The sequence below is a fragment of the Juglans microcarpa x Juglans regia genome, chromosome 6S (assembly GCF_004785595.1).
Source record: "Juglans microcarpa x Juglans regia isolate MS1-56 chromosome 6S, Jm3101_v1.0, whole genome shotgun sequence".
NCBI lineage: Eukaryota > Viridiplantae > Streptophyta > Magnoliopsida > Fagales > Juglandaceae > Juglans > Juglans microcarpa x Juglans regia.
In genome coordinates, this window is record NC_054605.1 from 20,260,934 (window position 1) to 20,279,275 (window position 18,342).

Here is an 18,342-nt window from a genome sequence, read left to right on the forward strand (position 1 = left end):
AGGAACCTACTCAAGTTCTTTTTGACAATGATTCTGAAAGCGAACCAACTCCAGCAGCCTTTATGCCTAAAAATTCATCAGAAACAACTCCACCAGCTGCTGAAATTTTGCCAACAGCAGCAGAAGCTACTGATGCAACAGCTCGATCTCTTCCTCGTATTCGAACAAGACCTGCATGGATGGAAGACTATGAGGTAACTGGAATTGAAGATCCAATCACTCACTTTGCTTTATTTTCAGATTGTGATCCTACAACCTTTGAAAGTGCTGTCAAAGAAGAAAAATGGAGGAAGGCGATGGATGATGAAATTGATGCCATTGAAAGAAATGATACTTGGGAGCTGACTGATCTTCCGAAAGGGCACAAAACCATTGGTGTAAAGTGGGTCTTCAAAACAAAACTAAAGGAAAATGGTGAAGTTGACAAGTATAAGGCGCGTTTGGTAGCTAGGGGATATAAGCAAGAATATGGGATTGAATATACATAAGTTTTTGCTCCAGTTGCAAGACATGATACAATCAGATTGGTGATCGCATTGGCGGCGCAGAACTATTGGCCTATTTTCCAGCTAGATGTCAAATCGACATTTTTGCATGGAAACTTGGAGGAACAGGTATTTGTAGATCAACCTCTTGGTCATATTAAGATTGGAAATGAGCATAAAGTGTATAGATTAAAGAACAGGTATTGGCCTATTTCACAAATGTCCATATGAGCACACACTTTTTGTTAAGATTGGAGATAAGGGGAAACTGCTCATTGTTTGCTTATATGTAGACGATCTCATATTTACGGGAAATGATGGTGTCATGTTTAAAGAATTCAAGAAATCCATGATGATTGAATTTGAAATGTCTGACCTTGGTATGATGCATTACTTCCTTGGCATAGAAGTAGTGCAATCAGCTAATGGGACCTATATTTCTCAAAAGAAGTATGTGCAAGATATTTTGGACAGGTTTCAAATGAAGGATTGCAATCCTGTAAGCACTCCAACTGAGTTTGGCTTGAAGCTAAACAAAGATCATGAAGGGAAGAAGGTGGACAGCACACTTTACAAGAAAATTGTTGGCAGTTTGATGTATTTAACTGCAACAAGACCAGACATAATGTATTCTGTGAGCTTAATAAGTAGATATATGGAGAATCCAACAGAAATGCATTTGTTAGCTGCCAAGAGAATCCTTCGTTACTTGCAAGGAACTAGAGATTTTGGGCTGTTCTACAAGAAGGGTGAAAAGTTAGAACTTTCCGGGTTTACTGACAGTGATTATGCAGGAGATCAAGATGATAGAAGGCGCACTTTGGGCTATGTTTTTATGTTGGGCATAGGGGCTATTTCATGGTCTTCTAAGAAGCAACAAATTATCACCTTGTCAACTACAGAAGCTGAATTTACTACTGCAACAGCTTGTGCTTGTCAAGCTGTCTGGTTGAGAAGAATTCTTGAAGAGCTCCAGTTCAAGCAAGTGGAAGCTACTACAGTTTTTTGTGATAGCAATCAAACTCTCCAAAAATCCTGTGCTACACGGAAGAAGCAAGCATATTGATGTGAAATATTATTTTTTAAGAGATCTCAGTAATGATGGAACAATCAAACTGGTTTATTGTCGAAGTGAAGACCAAGTTGCAGATATACAGACCAAGCCTCTCAAGTTGGCTACATTTGTGAAGTTGCGTGGTCTACTTGGAGTTTGTTCACGTGCTGCTCTAAAGGAGGACTTTGCAGAGGGTTAATTTTTTCTTTTAAACTGATATCTGCAGATTTCAGTTTAAGGGAGGGTGTTAATATTTAAATGTTTTATTTCATATTTATTAATATTCATTGAAAGTTCTAGTTGTTGGTGGGTTAGACCGAGTCTTTAGGAATTTGTTATTTGGTTTGTAGTTGAGAAAGTGCCTTAGTTGTGATGCTATTTTATAGGAGTCGTGGTTAGTGTGTTCTGATGTCAAGCCTATTTATAGGCCCTTTTTTTTATCAATTAAAAGTTAGACAGATCTTTCCCTTTCAACAAGTCTCTATTGTTTTTTTCTTCACTTTGTACCAGTGCACTTTTTGCTTTTTCTCTACTTTGTATCATAAATAGCCATGTGATCTGGTTGTTGTTTCTGATAGGATAATGTCACTTTGAAGCTTATCAATAATATCAATATTGGTTTCTACATGCAACTTATCTTGATCATGAGCATCTGTTGAGTTATCAAAGTATGGGATTATTTGGATTGACTTGCGTCGGATGATGATGCTATAATGTCTTCATGGAGTAATTGGGAATGGGTTCCTCCTCTCTTGAGAGGTCTTCTAAGAACCGATAAAGCTGATCTCTCTTACTTAAGATAGAGGTCTCCCTTACATAATTGGGAATTGGTCTCCCTTGCATTGTTGATGTCTTTGATTTTTAGTTGTGTTGTTTTGTTCTTTGTTGGATGTAACCACAGTTTTCTTTCGCCAAAAGTAAGGTCTTTTGAATAAATTCGGGGATGGAGCACTAGTACATGTGATCCGGACTCTTATTGAGAAAAAAAAAAAAAAGTCTATGTCTTAGTTGTTTGTAGCAGAGTCATTCATCTTATAAACAATTTTAGTCTGTTTGATTCAATAGATAGAACTGCATGCATGCATGTAGAGGGGTTACAGGCAGATAGAAGACAAACGGTGCTGCAGCAAGTAGCAGCTAGTGGTGAAACTACCATCGCCAATTTATTATGGAAGCCGGCTGCCGGACATAGAATCGATCGAGTTGTGTTGACATCTGTGCTATCGATCTGTTTCGAAGGTTTCCGGAAGCTACGAGATCAAGTACTTGTGTCAAGTTGTTCCCGCGTAGTACTGTAGTTAAGTACTACATGAACATGTTCCATGCATCTATGATCTATTTGTATTCAACCAGCTTGGTTGATCAAGAAGAGTCCGACTTGTTCCAATTTGTCGTGGTTCCATTTCCAAAGCATTAAGGCCATAAAATACAAAATATAGTAAATAATTTAATTTTTTAAAATTTTAAAATAATAATAATATTAAACAATAATATTTTATTTTACTTTTAACTTTTATATCTAAAACTATCTCATCTCATCTTACTATCCAAACCGCACCTAAATGCTCCAATATTAGATCATATAATATCTTGTTTTTATGGTGCAAATCAGAATAGAAATGATGACATGATACTTCTATTTTTTATATAAAAATAAATTATAAATTGAGATTTTTTTTATGTGAATTATCAGCTCAATTTTATAATAAAATAAGTTTTTACGCAAGTTTATAAATTTATTTTTAATCTACGTCAACAAAACATATTTCAAATTTGAAAGCCTCTTTTTTATGAGGTTTTTTTTTTTCTTTTTCTTTTTCTTGGAGGCCGGATACTTAGGCCTTGACTTGTCCCACTGGCCTATATCCTATAAGAAAAAAATTGATTCAAATTATCATTTGACTTTAAGATCAGAAAGATTAATCTTAAATAAAACTATTTTCATTCAACTTGAAATTGATAGTATCCATTTTTTATGCGCAATTCATGATATATAGTATCTATTTAGTATAAAACATGGATTAATACTCTAATCATTTCACATTTTGTCTCACAAATGAGATATCCAAAACACCCAAAATCATCATGTTTTGCACTAATTTAAACCGATACTATTGATTTCATTTGAAATAGAGAGGATTCTTAATTATATGTCTTGTTGTTTGACTACCCACATGAACTTACTCGAACTCTCCCTTATGCTGCTAACTGGGTCTCTTGGACTAATATTCTTACCAAATAACAAGGATATATAACTAGCATTAATATTAATAATAAAAGGAAGAACTATAAATATGACGATAAAGAAAATGAAATGTCTTCTTGCAAGCGAGTTCGCATACCAAACCACACACTGATACTGATATATAAGACATTTGTTTAATGAAACGGTATGAATTGAGACGGAAATGATTTTCGTGAGATAGAGAACCTTATTATTCTCTCAAAATTTTTATTTTTTTTTTATTTTTTTTCAATAAAAAAAAATCATGTCAGCTTTGATACGTGGTTTGATGTGCCAAACCGCTTGTACCTAGCAAGGTTCGAAAGAAAATAATAATTTCTTGGATTGATCTCCTCCTGAGTTGGTTTTGTTCCACCAATCAAGCATATATATATATATATATATATAGATATATATATATAATAGTACTGCATGCATCTACATATTTATTTTCGAAGAATAGGTTATTAGTTTTTGAATCCCCGTTTTATTTGGTAAATGACACCAAATCAAAGCTAATATTAGGTGTGCTAATAATAAATTTGCAAAATGTGTTTGTGTTATTGAAGCCTCCGTTAGTAACATTCTTGTAAAAGCTGTAAACATAAGATCAGTACTTTTTTTAGTTTCTTTCCTTCGTATTCTGAGTTTTAATGGTTGAAAGTTTTCAAGTCGAGATCTTTCCAATATCATGGATCGATGGTTCTTAAACCAGATATCACTTCTTGATCTAATGCATGCATGCATTCGCAACCCATTAATTCCCAAATATATATATGCTAGCTTTCAGAGCAACAGTACTTTGTTCCCATCGAGCATGTATCCTACAGCCATTTTTAATTATCGTGATCTCTCTCATGATTCTTCGACTCCCTCTGAGCAGATTACAGCTCTTTGTTTCGTGTTCGTAATCGTCGTGTGTGCCACGGGCATGTCCTTGTTACATTTGGCCAAAATAATTGAGCCCCCGAGAACATTATTGGACCTGAGGAAGCGTGCCCTGGAGAACCTGCCGCCGATCTCAAGCTTTGAACCAAGTGATGATCTCGATCATCAAAAAACAGCAAGTTGGAATCAGTACTTCTGTGTGATCTGCTTGGAGGATTTCAAACCCCGGGAGCCGTACCAAGTCTTTCCTTATTGCAACCACATCTTCCATTCGCATTGCATCAGACAATGGTTGAACTTCAAATGGACGTGTCCAATATGTCGTACTTGTATCCTAGAAGCACATGATCATTCATGATCACCTGCTGCAATTTGTACGTACGTAGATGCTTGTGATGATCCATTGGTAGATGATCATTAATATCGCTGAGCCGATTCAGAGCTCTCAAATTAAGGAAGCAAGAAGATTCATTGTAAAAGGTGTAAATTAGGATGTAATTAGTTTTGTAAAATACTGTTTAATTATTCGAAAAATAAAAAAGTTTCTCTCAGTGGATGTACGTGTATTATGATTACAATTGAAGTTGTAGACAGATTTGAACATAACGAAGAAAGAGTGGCATTCATGTACGGAAATAAATACACAGCTAAGATCAAGACAAGAAAACCCGATAAGAAGGGGAAAAAAAAAAAAAAATCTAGCCTTTGGCGTTGCGGAGCGACTCTTCTACCTTGAGAGCAGGGTTGGTCGCTTTGCTCCTGTTGGTTAATTAAGAGCGGCGTTTCGGAAATTCTGGGTTTAGTGCCATAAGAACACGAGGGCGGAGACTGTAGAGCTTGAAGCTGGAGGGAAGGGGAGCTTGATCATGTTTGAAGCAGGGTTGGGTTCCTTTCTAATTTTGAAGGTTGGTTTTCGTTCTTAGTGGGTCCAGTTTTTTAGAAAAACTTGCGCGAAGCTTTCAAAAGTCCAATTGGGAGACATGAATAATAATGTTGATATGATCATGAGCAACCTAATGTCTGCTTGATCAGGATCTAACTCGAACCAATCAATCTAATTACAATTTGTTGATCAATATTTTCGTGTTGGTTTCCTTTGTTTGAACTTGAACAAGTATAATATATCCTGATTTAATCTCCTAATTGAGTCTGAATGCATGAAAGAGGTTACTAGGATAAACTGATTCATCACAGACAACACTACAGTTATGCAGTCATATTCTCACGCATGCCTTCCACTGAAAAAATAAATGGATCCTTAAAGAACAGAAACAGAGAATCATCGAATCTGACCCTTGTTTGAAACAAAGCGCGCAATTACTAAACAAGCGTAAATAACATCGGTTCAATGTCACCTGGATTGACATCCATTAAGAAAGCCATAAATTACAGGCGCAGTACTTCGTAGAAATCACACTGCTAGCCAACGATTTAACCAGTTTCAAGTTCAACACTTTATGGGTGTAAACAATCTTTTGATTCTATATTCTTGATGAAAAATCAGCAATTTAACCAGATTCGTATAAAAAAAAATTTGAAAGTACGGTGCACGGAACTAAAATTTACTCTATAAAGATGGATTCGAAAAGTACTGCCTTAGAGAAGTTTTTTAACATCAAAATAATAATAATAATAATAATAAAATCTATCGATTTTTATTAGTTTAAACTTTCGAGACAACAGTGCTTTGAGCATACAAAATACTATTCATGAACATGCACAAAATATGTAAAAAGCCACACAGATTGGGAATTGTTTATTACTAAATAAGGTAGAGGGCTAGGCTACTGTTTTGAAGTGTAAATATATTCTCGGCAAATCAGGCATCACTAATCACTGGCACCTTCTCATCTCCTAAATTCCATCCCTCTAGCAAACCACCGAACCGCTGCTGCAGGTAAACGATCAAGGCAAAAGTCAAACCACCAAGTGGGATAATCACATCCCAAGCAGTGGAGTAAAAACCATCCGAAGGATCTGCGTATATGTATGTCCCAGCATAGTAAGGAGCATAGTTGTGGGCCCTGTAAACATCATATGCATGTGGTAGGAACCGGAGAAAAGTGTTTCCGATGTAGAATGAACAAGAGAGAGCACTCTTTCTTGAGTTCCAGAACATGTTGAGCAGTATTTGAGGCAAGAGAAAACTATCCAAGACCAAACCAGCATAAGATTTCAAGTCCTCCCAAAGAGAATGGGGTCGATAAGTTACAGGGGAAGCAGCAAACATCACAGGGTCATGATTATCTTGATCTTCATCCCACCAGTTCATCGCCACAGCAATTAAGGCGCCCGTCACATATAATGGTAAAGCTACAAGGAGAACTTTCTTCTCCACAACCCAAGTGCCCCTTTGATTCCCAGTGCTCCATTTTGTTGACCATATTTTTTGTAGAAGACGGAATTGTAATAGCAAAGCTACCATTCCAGTCATTCTTACAATTACCTCATTTGCTTCGACCCATCGTCCGGATTCAAGCCACATGTTCCTCCTTGGATTTCTCAAGAACAGGGCTTCAAAGTTAAGCACGAGAGGTATTAACTGGCCAAAAGTAAGAATTGATAGCATGAAAAAGGAGATGAAGGGAAGCACATCCGGGTGCCTTTTCACATGAAAGATTTGTAGTACCACAAAAACGCATGACAGTGTGCTGGATATAAGTGCCATGATAATCTCCACATCCATCCTCCAAATGGAAGATCCATCCTCGTAAAAAGCAGATGAACTCGAGTCTAAACGTTCAAAGTAAAGAGGATCAGATTTTTCCCTTGTGCTACTAATGCTTCCCTTGATGTAACCTGCCTTCTTTGAATTAATGGGAGGAAAATGAAATTTGACTAGAATCTCACAATCCCAAGAACCAGCTCTTGGTATTTGATTTTCTGAGCCAAGATTTCGGCAGCCTACCATACACATGCTTCCGGTTTCATCATCGTACGTGCCTTCAGCTAAAATCTCCAACATCTCGTATGATGTTGAAGATGTACTGTTGAAGGGAGAGAAGCCAGTGGTTGAACTAAGGCCTATACGGCAGCTGATATTGACTGAGCCACGGCTGCTGGAACTTGCTGGCACTACAAAGCCTTCGGATCTTGAGTAGTATAACTGATCGCCAATGGACATGGGAACTGAATTACCCCATGCAACTTTACCTGTAGAATTTTTCACCGAGATGTGGAATCTCATGACATCAGAGTGCCCTCTTGGGTATCTTTCCCTATTTGCTTTAGCAGGTTTCTCAGACTTGGGGCACAACTTCATGGCAGTATTAATTTTGGTATAATTATACTTCAAGTCAGGAACCGCAACCCTATAATTTCGAGAGCTTCGAAGCATGATCCTGTCGAAGTAACCCAACTCTTTCAAGGTTTTGTTTGTCCAAACCTGCCCCGCAATGTTACTAGCATCTTTGATTGACCAGATTGCAGGAAACCTGAAGCTCAATCTTGTTGAACAATCACCCACACGGGCATTCGCAAAAGATTCGTTGAAGCCCAAAAATTGGCAAGCAACAATACAAAGCTGATGCTTGCTCTCTTCCCATGATCCTTCTCCAACCAGAGTCGTTTCGGGTTTGAAACTCCGGTAATAATCAACGTAGCTATCGTTGGAAAACTCCACCAGAACTCGCATCCTTTCTGTGTCCTCAGAGCACACAATTCCATGCAAAGAAACGACACGAGGCACATATCTGATGCCTGCAATAAATGGATTGCAGCTCTTTGCAGAGTTGCATTCTGAGGCATATCTCAAATTAAATTGATTGACTTCCCAGCTTGAGGCTATCGAACAGAACGTTCCTTTTCGAAAAGAACTAAGTGACGTACCTCGTGGACTCTCACTTCCACCCGAACATCCTTTTATGCCATTTTCAGAAACTGGAGCGTATTTGTAATTCACTTGAGGAAGTATCAACATGGAAATTGGTCCAAAATAGGCTGGATCGTTGGTAGAACTCAGAGTCTCTAAAGTCCCAGTAATCAAACTAGTAATACTAGTTGAATTTGTGAGATTATCGAGTTTGAGAACAGCAGAAAGAGTAAGCAAATTACCTTCCTCAGTGTAAGCATAAGCCGACCCAACCATACAAAGCTTCCCTTTTGATTTTGACCAGAATCCCTCCATTTCAAAACTTATCGAACTTCTGTCATGAGAGCTACTGTAAGGGATAGCTGTAGAATAATGATAGTATGATCGCCTGGTACACGACAAATCTTTCTCGCAGTTGTACTTATTCGCGCTTTGAAAGGCTAAGCGCCCTTCAAACTTGAATAAGTCTGGGATATCAGTATCAAATACAGCCAAGGTGCGAAGTAGCAAGGAGTTTGAGAAAGTCGATTCGTACACAAACGTGTTCGGGTTCGGGTTCAAAACTGGATTGCCACCAGTATAGTAGCCATTGTGGGATCGAGCAATGGGAAAGTTTGGGAGCCGAGCTTTGTTATGGTGCGATCCATGGACGGTTGAAGAACAATGATCGTCGTAATTAGGGAGCTGAGTTAAGGAGGATGAGACAGAGTTCAAAGAAAAGGTGGTGTAAAAGAAGAAAAACATGAGAAGCCTGTGCCATCTTTGTGAAGAGGTGGTCATTGCAGAAGAGTTCTTAGTCATTGCTCTCAGCGATTCTTTCATGGGGTGAAAGAACAAGATCAGAACCACTTGTGTGTGAAGAAGACTGAAGTACTACCTATGGATTTTATCATTTTATGGTTAATAGTTTTGAAACTTGACCCAATAATAGGGCCAAGACTATGAATAATAGGCAGTTCCATGCAGTAATGAGGGACAGCTTGACTTCTGGAGACTAGAGCAGTTCACCTTCAAATCTCATTATGGTTGGACAGGGACTAGTAATTTCTCGAATTGAAATACTCATTATTCTTACACCGATTTTATTCTTGTTAAACTAAAATTCTACATCATCAAATACCACAAATTTAAATTTAATAAGAGAAAATAAAATAAAAATTATGTATAGTATACAATGTAAGGATGATGAATAAGTTTCATTAAAATAAAGGTCTTTGATAATTAGGCTGTGTTTGACAAGTGAGAGTATTTGAGGTACTCTCACTACTATTCTTTATTTTATTATTACTTTTTACCTACTTTTCTATTATTTATTACTTTTCACCTACTTTTTAATATTTTATTATTACTTTTTCATTACTTTTTCACTACTATTCACAAACATTCTCAACACTTCTCAAGTATTCTCACTACCCAAACGTAGCCTTAAGTCTATATATAATCTCTAAATAGAAACTGCTCATCAAATTTATACAGTTATGTTTAAAAAGGAGTTAAATTACAATAATATCATTTTTAAAATGATGATTTTTTTTCTCTTTAATCCTCATTTATCAATAAAATTACACATACAGTCATACACTCAGAACTGCAAATAAAATTTTGTTTTGAGCGTAAGGATAGTGGTTTAGGTAGCTGTTTGCAATATTAGGGAAGTTTTGGACAATTATAAATGTAAGAATAATGCAGCAATCAAAATTTGAAAAAATTATCAAGTTTTTCTCTTCTTTGAATTGTTGTTTTTTATACTCCTTGCTGATTGTAAAGAATTCACCCGACTAATTGGTTTGTATTCCAGTGACAGTTTGGATACTAAAACACTTTTAACCTATCTCATTTTATCTCATCTCATAATTACAATTTTCTTAAATTTTTATACAAAATATAATAAACAATTCAACTTTTTCAAATCTCAAAATAATAATAATATTAAAAAATAAGATTGTAACAATATTTTATTTAACTCATTTAAAATCATCTCATCTCACTGTTCAAACTATCCAAATCTTTTTAATTCTAGTGTCGACCCTTTCAGTAACAAAATATTAAAATTACAAAGAAAAAAAAAACAAGGATTTACACGACTTTTAAGTTGCTTTTATTGAATTAATTTTTAAGACCAAGTGCTCTTGACCTGTCGTTTCTTTCTTTTTTTTGAAGTTTCTATTTGTATGGATAAACTTGAGTCTTTCCTCATCCCATCCAAACGCGGGTTAGGTGAGAAAAATCTCCATGCCCATCTTAAGTCGTTAATGTCGTAGGGCCAGCCTAGAAGTCTTCGCTAACTTGGAAGAAAAGCTCGTCCACAAGCAATCATATAATGAAGAAGAATAAAGACGACTACCTCGACGTCGACGAAGACCTGGAAATTTTGATTCCCCCAGCCAGCTACAGACCAAATAATACGTCGAGCAATAACTTACCAAGCCCAATCATTTGACAATCAGCACGCTGTTGTTTGCCCAATTTTCTCAACTAACTAGGTCTGTAAAGCGGTGGTCATTCGTTTCATGAACTGTTTTCAGCAAGGCTTCCACATGCACCCACACCATATACATCCCATATACATGACACTATAAGTGAGCATCATGATAGATATCAGCAAAATAATAGTAAGGATGTTTTAATTTCTTTACAATTGAATCATATGACGGTGCCAACGTAATTTAATTACGCTCCATGAGATGAGCCAAGTTCCTGATAGAGGTTAGATGTTTAACACACAAGATTTAGCAAGTAAATGAGTTTTTAAGAGCTAAGTTGTAAAAACCGAACAAAGCAAAGAAGAGAGAAGAAAAGTGACACATGTAGACGACAACCTCTCTTAAGAATTGGACTGCTTTAATGATCCCATCCATATCTAGAAATATGTCCATGATCTTTTAAGTGTACCCTCGGTGTATAAAATATAAGAAGTTGAGGATTGAAGTCTATTCAAGATGAAAACCGAGATCTATAAGTAACTTACAGGGGAATCCGGCTTCATCCCAATTTAATTAGTCCGTCTCTGTAAGCCCATCCATATCTGCAGCTATATACAGCACCCAAAATTATGTCCTCAACCCAAAGGTACGAATGTAGATACTCTTTAATTTAACTCTATAGTCTTAAAAATAAAATCAGAAGCCTAAGTCGCATGTCATGGATGTAAGACACAGTTTGTTTCACGTCTCAATTAGTCTTTCACAAAGAAAAGGCTCGTGCTGCAGCCTTAGGCATGTCAGACTCCTGCTTGTTCCCATTCATTGCAGTTGAAAGGAATTTCTCACAGTCCTCGGCCCCGATTTTGATAAATGCTTTCACAAGCATATCCACATACCCGGCCAAAATACTCTTAAACCCTCTTGAGCAGCTCTTGTCGCTAACATCAACGTCCTGCACCCCACCTATGACCAAGCATCCTACTTGAGCACCATCCATATATGCTTTACATGCCACCAGAATATCGTGTGCACGATTGCAGAAATGTCCCAGAACAAAGTCTGAAAAAGGCTGCATCACACATGACATGGGATTAGATGTTGAACCTTCAGAAGGAAGAAACGAGGTTGTGCCGAAAATGCCTTCCCCACACAGGCATACACAATTCATATAAACCTAGTATGGACTATATCATTTCCCGTCATGAACTATTGAAATAGTGCACAGAACTAATGCATATTCTGAAGCACACTAGAGTCAGGACGACAGTTACAGGACTTTTTGATTGCCAATGGTGGTAATGAAGCAAAACAATCAGAGAAGATAATCGTGAAGCCTTTCCATGCTAAAAAAGAGGACAACCTTCGATGTAATATCAGTTGCTTACTCTATTTTTAACTCGAATTCAAAACAATAAAGGTTACAATTGAAGCCCCTTTAAATCATTCTAAAGGGCTTAAACTTCTCCCTCTCAAGCATTGAGGGATCCCATTCACCACCTACCGGATATTACAATATCAATGACATTCCTAGACAAATACATTCCTTTTCCTATTTTTGTAACAATTAACAAGGTACCTTTAGCGAGGTACCTTTAGAAAAATCATAATACTATATTAAATAGGCATTTGAGATATAGCTGGAATTTCAGGTGAGAATGCTGAAGAGAAAGAACAAGGTGCCCAAGCATGTCATTGGGTATAAAGAGTCCGTTGAATGCAGTCTCAAAAAGATTCATAAAAATAAATTAAATAGGAAAAATTGAACCATAAATCCCCTGTAACTCCTCTTCTCAAAGTTCTTATGCACTGAATTATTGCACATAACTTGGTTGTTGGCTAGGACTTCAGGAAATTTACCATTTCATTGAACAAAAAAGCTATCAGGAATTTTCATGATTGATGTACTGGACCATGATAATAAAAATTGAGTTAGAAAGCCAGCCAAGGATGTCATAAAAATTTTCTTGGAATTAAAATTTATCAAATGAATGGTACCATACTCAAAATATGAAAAGACTGAACAAGGAATGATCAATGGAATCTAACCTTTGGTGGCCTCCTCATTGTGTAAATCATTGTCCTCAATGAGAGGATAAACACTTCCTCATTGTAATGCTGGGACCTCATTTCACCAGAGGCTGAGCCACTCATATGTGCATATCCAGGCTCATTAAAATAGGGCTTTGCATTCAAGATCAACCCTTGTATGGAGACAAGAACTTGTAGTATAGTTGAGACACCCGGCATCCACTTCTCATTCTTGCTTCCAGACCATGTGTTAAGAAGACTGAGGCATACTTTCCCGCAATTGTACAAATTAGGATTCAGTCGAAGGCCACCAGAGTGGTAGTAGACATGCTGGCAGAAGCAAGTTCCTCAGTTGTATGACCTGCGATCTAAAACTAGAAGGTACAAAAACAATGCCACAAATTTAAAGCCTCAATCACATACCGGTGGTACATTAGGATAGCCACTGGGGAAGAAGACATCAAAGAAGAATAGACCATCGTGGTAGGGAGTGCCTTCCGCTCCGATGATGACAGCCCGCAGAAGATCCATCCTTGTTTCGTAAACCCTAACAAATATTGTATCTGTTGAAAGGATAAAAAGGTGCATTAACAAAAGGGGGGAAAACAAATGTGGATTGGTGGGGAGTGGTGGCAGATACTAAATACATCCCACAATATATTTTATGTTTTAATTGCAAAGTAAGCTTTCAGGGTCTCGCCAACAAATTTACGTTAAGAGTGGTTAGTAAAATTAAAGGCTATGTGTTGGGACATAAACATAAATAGAAAGTGTGAAAGCTCACCAGGTAAATCCTTCTCCAGGATCTTCCATTCCTCCTGAATCCTCTTTGCCCAATTCTTTGATGACTGCAAGGAAGAGGGTGACAAAAACCTAAATTACATAGGTTTAAAACTAAATATTGACTAGGTGACGAAGCCGGTGACTAGGTTTTTTTTTTAAATGTAGCGATAAAAAAAAACTAGATATTGAAAAAAGAAGTACACAATTCATCTTCTAAACCTAGTCACCTGCTTCATGGAGGAACCATGACCAGAATAGTGATGGTCTGAGTGATCTTCAACAGTATCAAATTGTTTAAAAAGCTGGAACTTTCTGAAATTTTCATCTTTGTCCCCGACGGAGATTGCCTCAACAGTAAATGCTGAATTACCCTCAGCAATATTAGACTGATTTTGGATAAAATTCGGAACCCAGGGGATATCTGCCACTTCTTCAGGAGAATGTAAACCATGAAATGGAACATAAAAACCGGAATATGCTGCATGGTTAGTGAAAGAAGGCTCCATCATTTTAGCTTTTGAAGCCTTCGGCCACCAGAGTGTAGATGGTTCGACCCCAGGAGGATAATTCGATGCATCCCCATGCACTGTGAACGTTGGATAATATGGAGTACTTGTACCGACTTGCGTCTTTACCATCTCGGGCTTATAATGTCCCCAAATAGATGAGTCAACTCCAGGAGGGAGTAATGGGTCAAACTGATTTACATTACCATAATTACTTGAACTGCTTGAAGCAACTGGCTTCTTCTTGCTTTTGAAAGCCTCCAAAAACCAGCGTGATTTAGATGATTCTTTCCCAGGTGGGAGATTCAGAGCACTTCCTCTATGCGTCAAAGTAGATGATTTCTTTTTATTGGAGGAAACTAGTGGGTGATTCCAAGGTGAAGACAGATCCATTTCAGGAGAGGGAACCATGGAATCCATTTTGGTTTGCACACCTGACCTGTGCACTGAAATTGGATTCCTGTTTATGTGAACAGACTTTGCTGGCCATGAAGACCTTGATGCTATCTCATTGGTACCAGCAGAATCCAAGTGGATTTGAGCTCCCGTAGAGTGTGAACTATCTCCAGTAATTGGCTTTTTCTTATGTTGAGCAAAATATGGCAACCAAGGAATAGGTGCCTCTATTCCAGGAGGAATATTCATGTTATCAAAGTGGGCTTGCACAATGGCATACTCATCAACATCCATAAAATCATCAACATAAACATCATTATTTTCATCATAAGATAGATCAGAACCATGACTGTCAAGATTGATTATATTATGCAACACGGGGGAAAAACTCTCTGGAGATTCAGCCCCATTCACTGGATCAAGGGTTTCTACACCAGAAGCACCCAAAAGATAATTGACCAAAGCTTCCTGATAAATAAAATTAATACAAAACAAATCAGAAGAAGAATCAGATAATGAAATGCTACCCGGAGTGTTTGTCGTATTAATGAGTCACGAAGCAACTGCTAGAACATATTTAATCACAAACCTTGGTTTGATGATCATCAGAACCATGAGAAACATCTTCTATTGCTTTCCCTTTGTTACTTGCATCAAATTTTTCATTACCGAACATGACATCAGAAGAATCTAGATCTTTGTCTATATCAATCACATCATGCAGAATAACCTAGAAAAGTACAAGAAGATTTCCTTACCTTCATTAAGTGATAATGACACAAAATCTATAAAAATGACTGAGTTAAAACTCAAATCATGTAAGCCAACAAGCATATTTTAACTCTGCACAAAGATTCTAGATCTATCTTATTTCATCTGTCTCAGAGCATACAACAAGACAGAAAATGAAGTCAAGCAAGAACAGAAAGAGAGAGGAAAAAGCATACTCACTTCCCTACAAGCATTTGACTGACACGAAATAAATTCCAAAAGAAAGATTTCACAGCCACACACATCTATTATGTAAAAGAAATATGAAGGTCTGAGTTGGACGGCATAGTTTGAGCCTTTCTGAAGTGTTCACATAGTTTATGTGATGTCTAAGTCAGCATCTTAGATACAAGATTTCATACTTTAAACATCACAAATCTGCATTCTCCACCTTTTTAATTTGTGAATTGGCAACGAATCTGTCAACAAAGTGCCAGGTGCAGTTCCAGAGCAGATGGCTCTGACGCCAAAACTGACATTAGAGTAGCCAGACATGCATCACCACATGCATCTTAAAGTTGGTTAATGTTGTTCTGAAGATCAAGACACTGTGCCCTGGTCCTGTATTGTGCAGTAAATACATACAACTACCAGAAGTAATTCCATTTAGAGCATAACCAAATGGGGACATATATAGGAAACAAACTCTCCTTTGAGATAAAAAGAAACGCTTTCAATTCAAGGAGGGTCTAGATATACAATGGACAGGTGGACTTAAATAGTTAGAAGTGTGTCTTGCCAAACAGATGGTCCTACTTCTCAATTTTTGAAAGAATGTTGTAATACCCCGTGCTAATAAGTGATAAGGGTAAGTGGTGTATGAGATCTCGCATTGCTTGGGGAGGAGAAGTTATGGCTCTTTATAATGTTTCAATGGAGCTCCAATTGTATCATTGACTAGTCCCTTTGGAGTATAGGTCATGTGGCTTGAGCCTTCTATTGGAATATTATAAAGAGAAAGGACTTCTCCTTCCCAAGCAATGTGGGATCCCATACACCACCTACTCTTATCATTTATCTACAACGGCAAAACCTTGGAAGGAAAAAAATGTGTGGCAGTGAATAGACACAACAAAAGGATGATGTATAGAAACACTGAAAGTTAAATGCCCATTTCTTTGCTACTCAAATCTGGTTTACTACCTCAATGGCTTAATTGTTACGATCCCACATCGACTAAGTATGGGATTGGTTGATAGTTTATAAGTCCCTATACATCATTCCCTTGTAAGCTAGTTTTTAAGGGTGAGTTCTACCTAGTGGATTCTTAACAAATAGTATCAGAGTCACCCCACGTCTAAGGCCATGTTGCAATGGTTGCAATCATGCGGCACAGGGGGTGATGCCGGCATGGTAGTGTTCGCCTGGAGCTAGGAAAAGACCTAGAGCACAGCCAGCCCATGTGAGCACCGAGACCGCCGTGGACGTCGACTGCGGAGCGTGGTGGTTGTTATGATCCCACATCGACTAAGTATGGGATTGGTTGATGGTTTATAAGCCACTAAGCACCCTTCCCTTATAAGCTAGTTTTCAAGAGTGAGTTCTATCTAGTGGGTACATAACATTAATATAATTTGTTATTGGTAAGTGACAACAAAATATAAATGAGTGGTTTGGATTCAGAGATGAGTTGAGATAGTTTGTAAATAGTATAATAAAAGTTGAATTATTTATTATATTTTATGTGGATATTTTATGTGGAAATTTGGAAAAATTGTAATGATGAGTTGAGATAAGTTGAGGTGAATTTTGAATGCAAACAAGGCGAAAATCTATGTTGGATAATATAAACATAAAATGAATAATCATATTAATATATCACTCTTCTTTGATTTATAAGAAGACTCGCCATTTACAATAGCTCTACTCGTTAATTCTTTACACTGCCACCAAAGTTTTTTAACGAAAATTTCTACCACAAACAGAAAACAGAAAAGATACCGAAATTTTAGCGTAAAAACAACCCTAAAACAGGAAATTAACTAGGCACTTTAAGTCCCCAATGTTGCAAAAGCAAGCAATATTCTACACTGCCCTAATAAAGACGCACTCGACTTTTCAAAAAATAAAACGACTCACTCTCCTTAACAATTTCAAGCGATTAAAAACTATTTGCAGCATGACTAGCTAACAACGCCACGTCGTAGTAGAAACACTAATTCGAGTAGGAGACTTAAGCAGTCCGGAGGGTGCGATCAACAACCCAAACGAAAAACTGATAGTTAAGAAATTTAAAAGCCACTTAAAAGAAGCGAATTTTCAAGGATTCATTTATGCGTACGAATTAAGGCATGTGATCGAGCCAAAATAGAAGAGGAATAAATTCAGAGAATCAAGTTGAAAAGGAAAGGAATTTTGATTGTTTAGACCTCTTTTTCTCTGAACAATTTGTAAGGTCGGAAAATCGTCGGCGTAATTTCGACGACTTCGGGGTCCATGAACAAAGAGCCGTTTTCGTAAAACACTCGTTTCCTGTATGGAGAGAGAGAAAGTGAAGGAAAATGAGAGAAATTTGGTTAAAACCTATGATATGTGTCCGAGAGAGAGACAGAAACGGAGAGAGTGTGCGTCTGTTTTATATCTTAAAAAAAGAGGAAAGAAAGAAAGTAAAGAGAGACTGAAGAGACTTGAAAATATTGAGGAAGGTATTTACATGGCGGCGGCGGCGGCGGCGGCGGCTGAATCGGTCGGCTTCATATAGAAAAAAGAAAGACCAAAAGGCTCGCTGCAGAATCGATGATGGCTTAACGACTAGGACGGCTTTTGGTTCGCCTCAGCTCCCTGGATTTTCTGTTTGGAGAGAGAGAGAGAGAGCGCGTTTCTTTTGGCTCTTTGGCTTCGCGCCTTTGACGAAGCACATCAGCATAAGATATCATACAGAACTGCACACTTATAATTTAATATTTAAGATTTTTTAAGAATTTAAAAAAGTTATTTAGGATTTGATTAAATCTAGATTTTAGTTTTAAATAT

At 37.3% G+C, this 18,342-nt stretch overlaps 2 protein-coding genes across 3 annotated transcripts; both read right to left on the reverse strand.

The window, feature by feature from the left end:
* Window positions 1-6,414: 6,414 nt before the first annotated feature.
* On the reverse strand, window positions 6,415-9,452 carry LOC121237378. Its single transcript, XM_041134088.1, has 2 exons — window positions 8,858-9,452; window positions 6,415-8,812 (listed from the first exon to the last, which is right to left on the reverse strand). The coding sequence occupies exons 1-2, from the start codon at window positions 9,282-9,284 to the stop codon at window positions 6,471-6,473; spliced, it is 2,769 nt and encodes a 922-aa protein (XP_040990022.1). The 5' UTR covers window positions 9,285-9,452; the 3' UTR covers window positions 6,415-6,470.
* Window positions 9,453-11,286: 1,834 nt separating this feature from the next.
* On the reverse strand, window positions 11,287-18,342 carry LOC121237379 (probable ubiquitin-conjugating enzyme E2 26). Of its 2 annotated transcripts, XM_041134089.1 has the most exons (8): window positions 18,023-18,342; window positions 17,739-17,841; window positions 15,188-15,328; window positions 13,924-15,066; window positions 13,698-13,761; window positions 13,337-13,476; window positions 12,932-13,243; window positions 11,287-11,954 (listed from the first exon to the last, which is right to left on the reverse strand). In XM_041134089.1, the coding sequence occupies exons 1-8, from the start codon at window positions 18,064-18,066 to the stop codon at window positions 11,646-11,648; spliced, it is 2,256 nt and encodes a 751-aa protein (XP_040990023.1). In that variant the 5' UTR covers window positions 18,067-18,342; the 3' UTR covers window positions 11,287-11,645. The 2 variants fall into 2 exon arrangements, with proteins under 2 accessions (XP_040990023.1, XP_040990024.1); XM_041134090.1 differs by lacking the exon at window positions 17,739-17,841 and having other exon boundaries at window positions 18,023-18,338.

Bases quoted from the DNA above. Each gene is read 5' to 3' on its own strand.
- LOC121237379 (XM_041134089.1), bottom strand. From the start codon at position 18,066: ATGAAGCCGACCGATTCAGCCGCCGCCGCCGCCGCCGCCGCCAT. The intron at 15,329-17,738 runs GTCTAAACAATC...GTACTTTTCTAG, and splicing joins AATTGTTCAGAGAAAAAGAG to GTTATTCTGCATGATGTGAT. The intron at 15,067-15,187 runs GTTTGTGATTAA...TTTATTTATCAG, and splicing joins CTGATGATCATCAAACCAAG to GAAGCTTTGGTCAATTATCT.
- LOC121237378 (XM_041134088.1), bottom strand. From the start codon at position 9,284: ATGAAAGAATCGCTGAGAGCAATGACTAAGAACTCTTCTGCAATGACC. The intron at 8,813-8,857 runs GTACCAGGCGAT...CTATCCCTTACA, and splicing joins CTGCGAGAAAGATTTGTCGT to GTAGCTCTCATGACAGAAGT.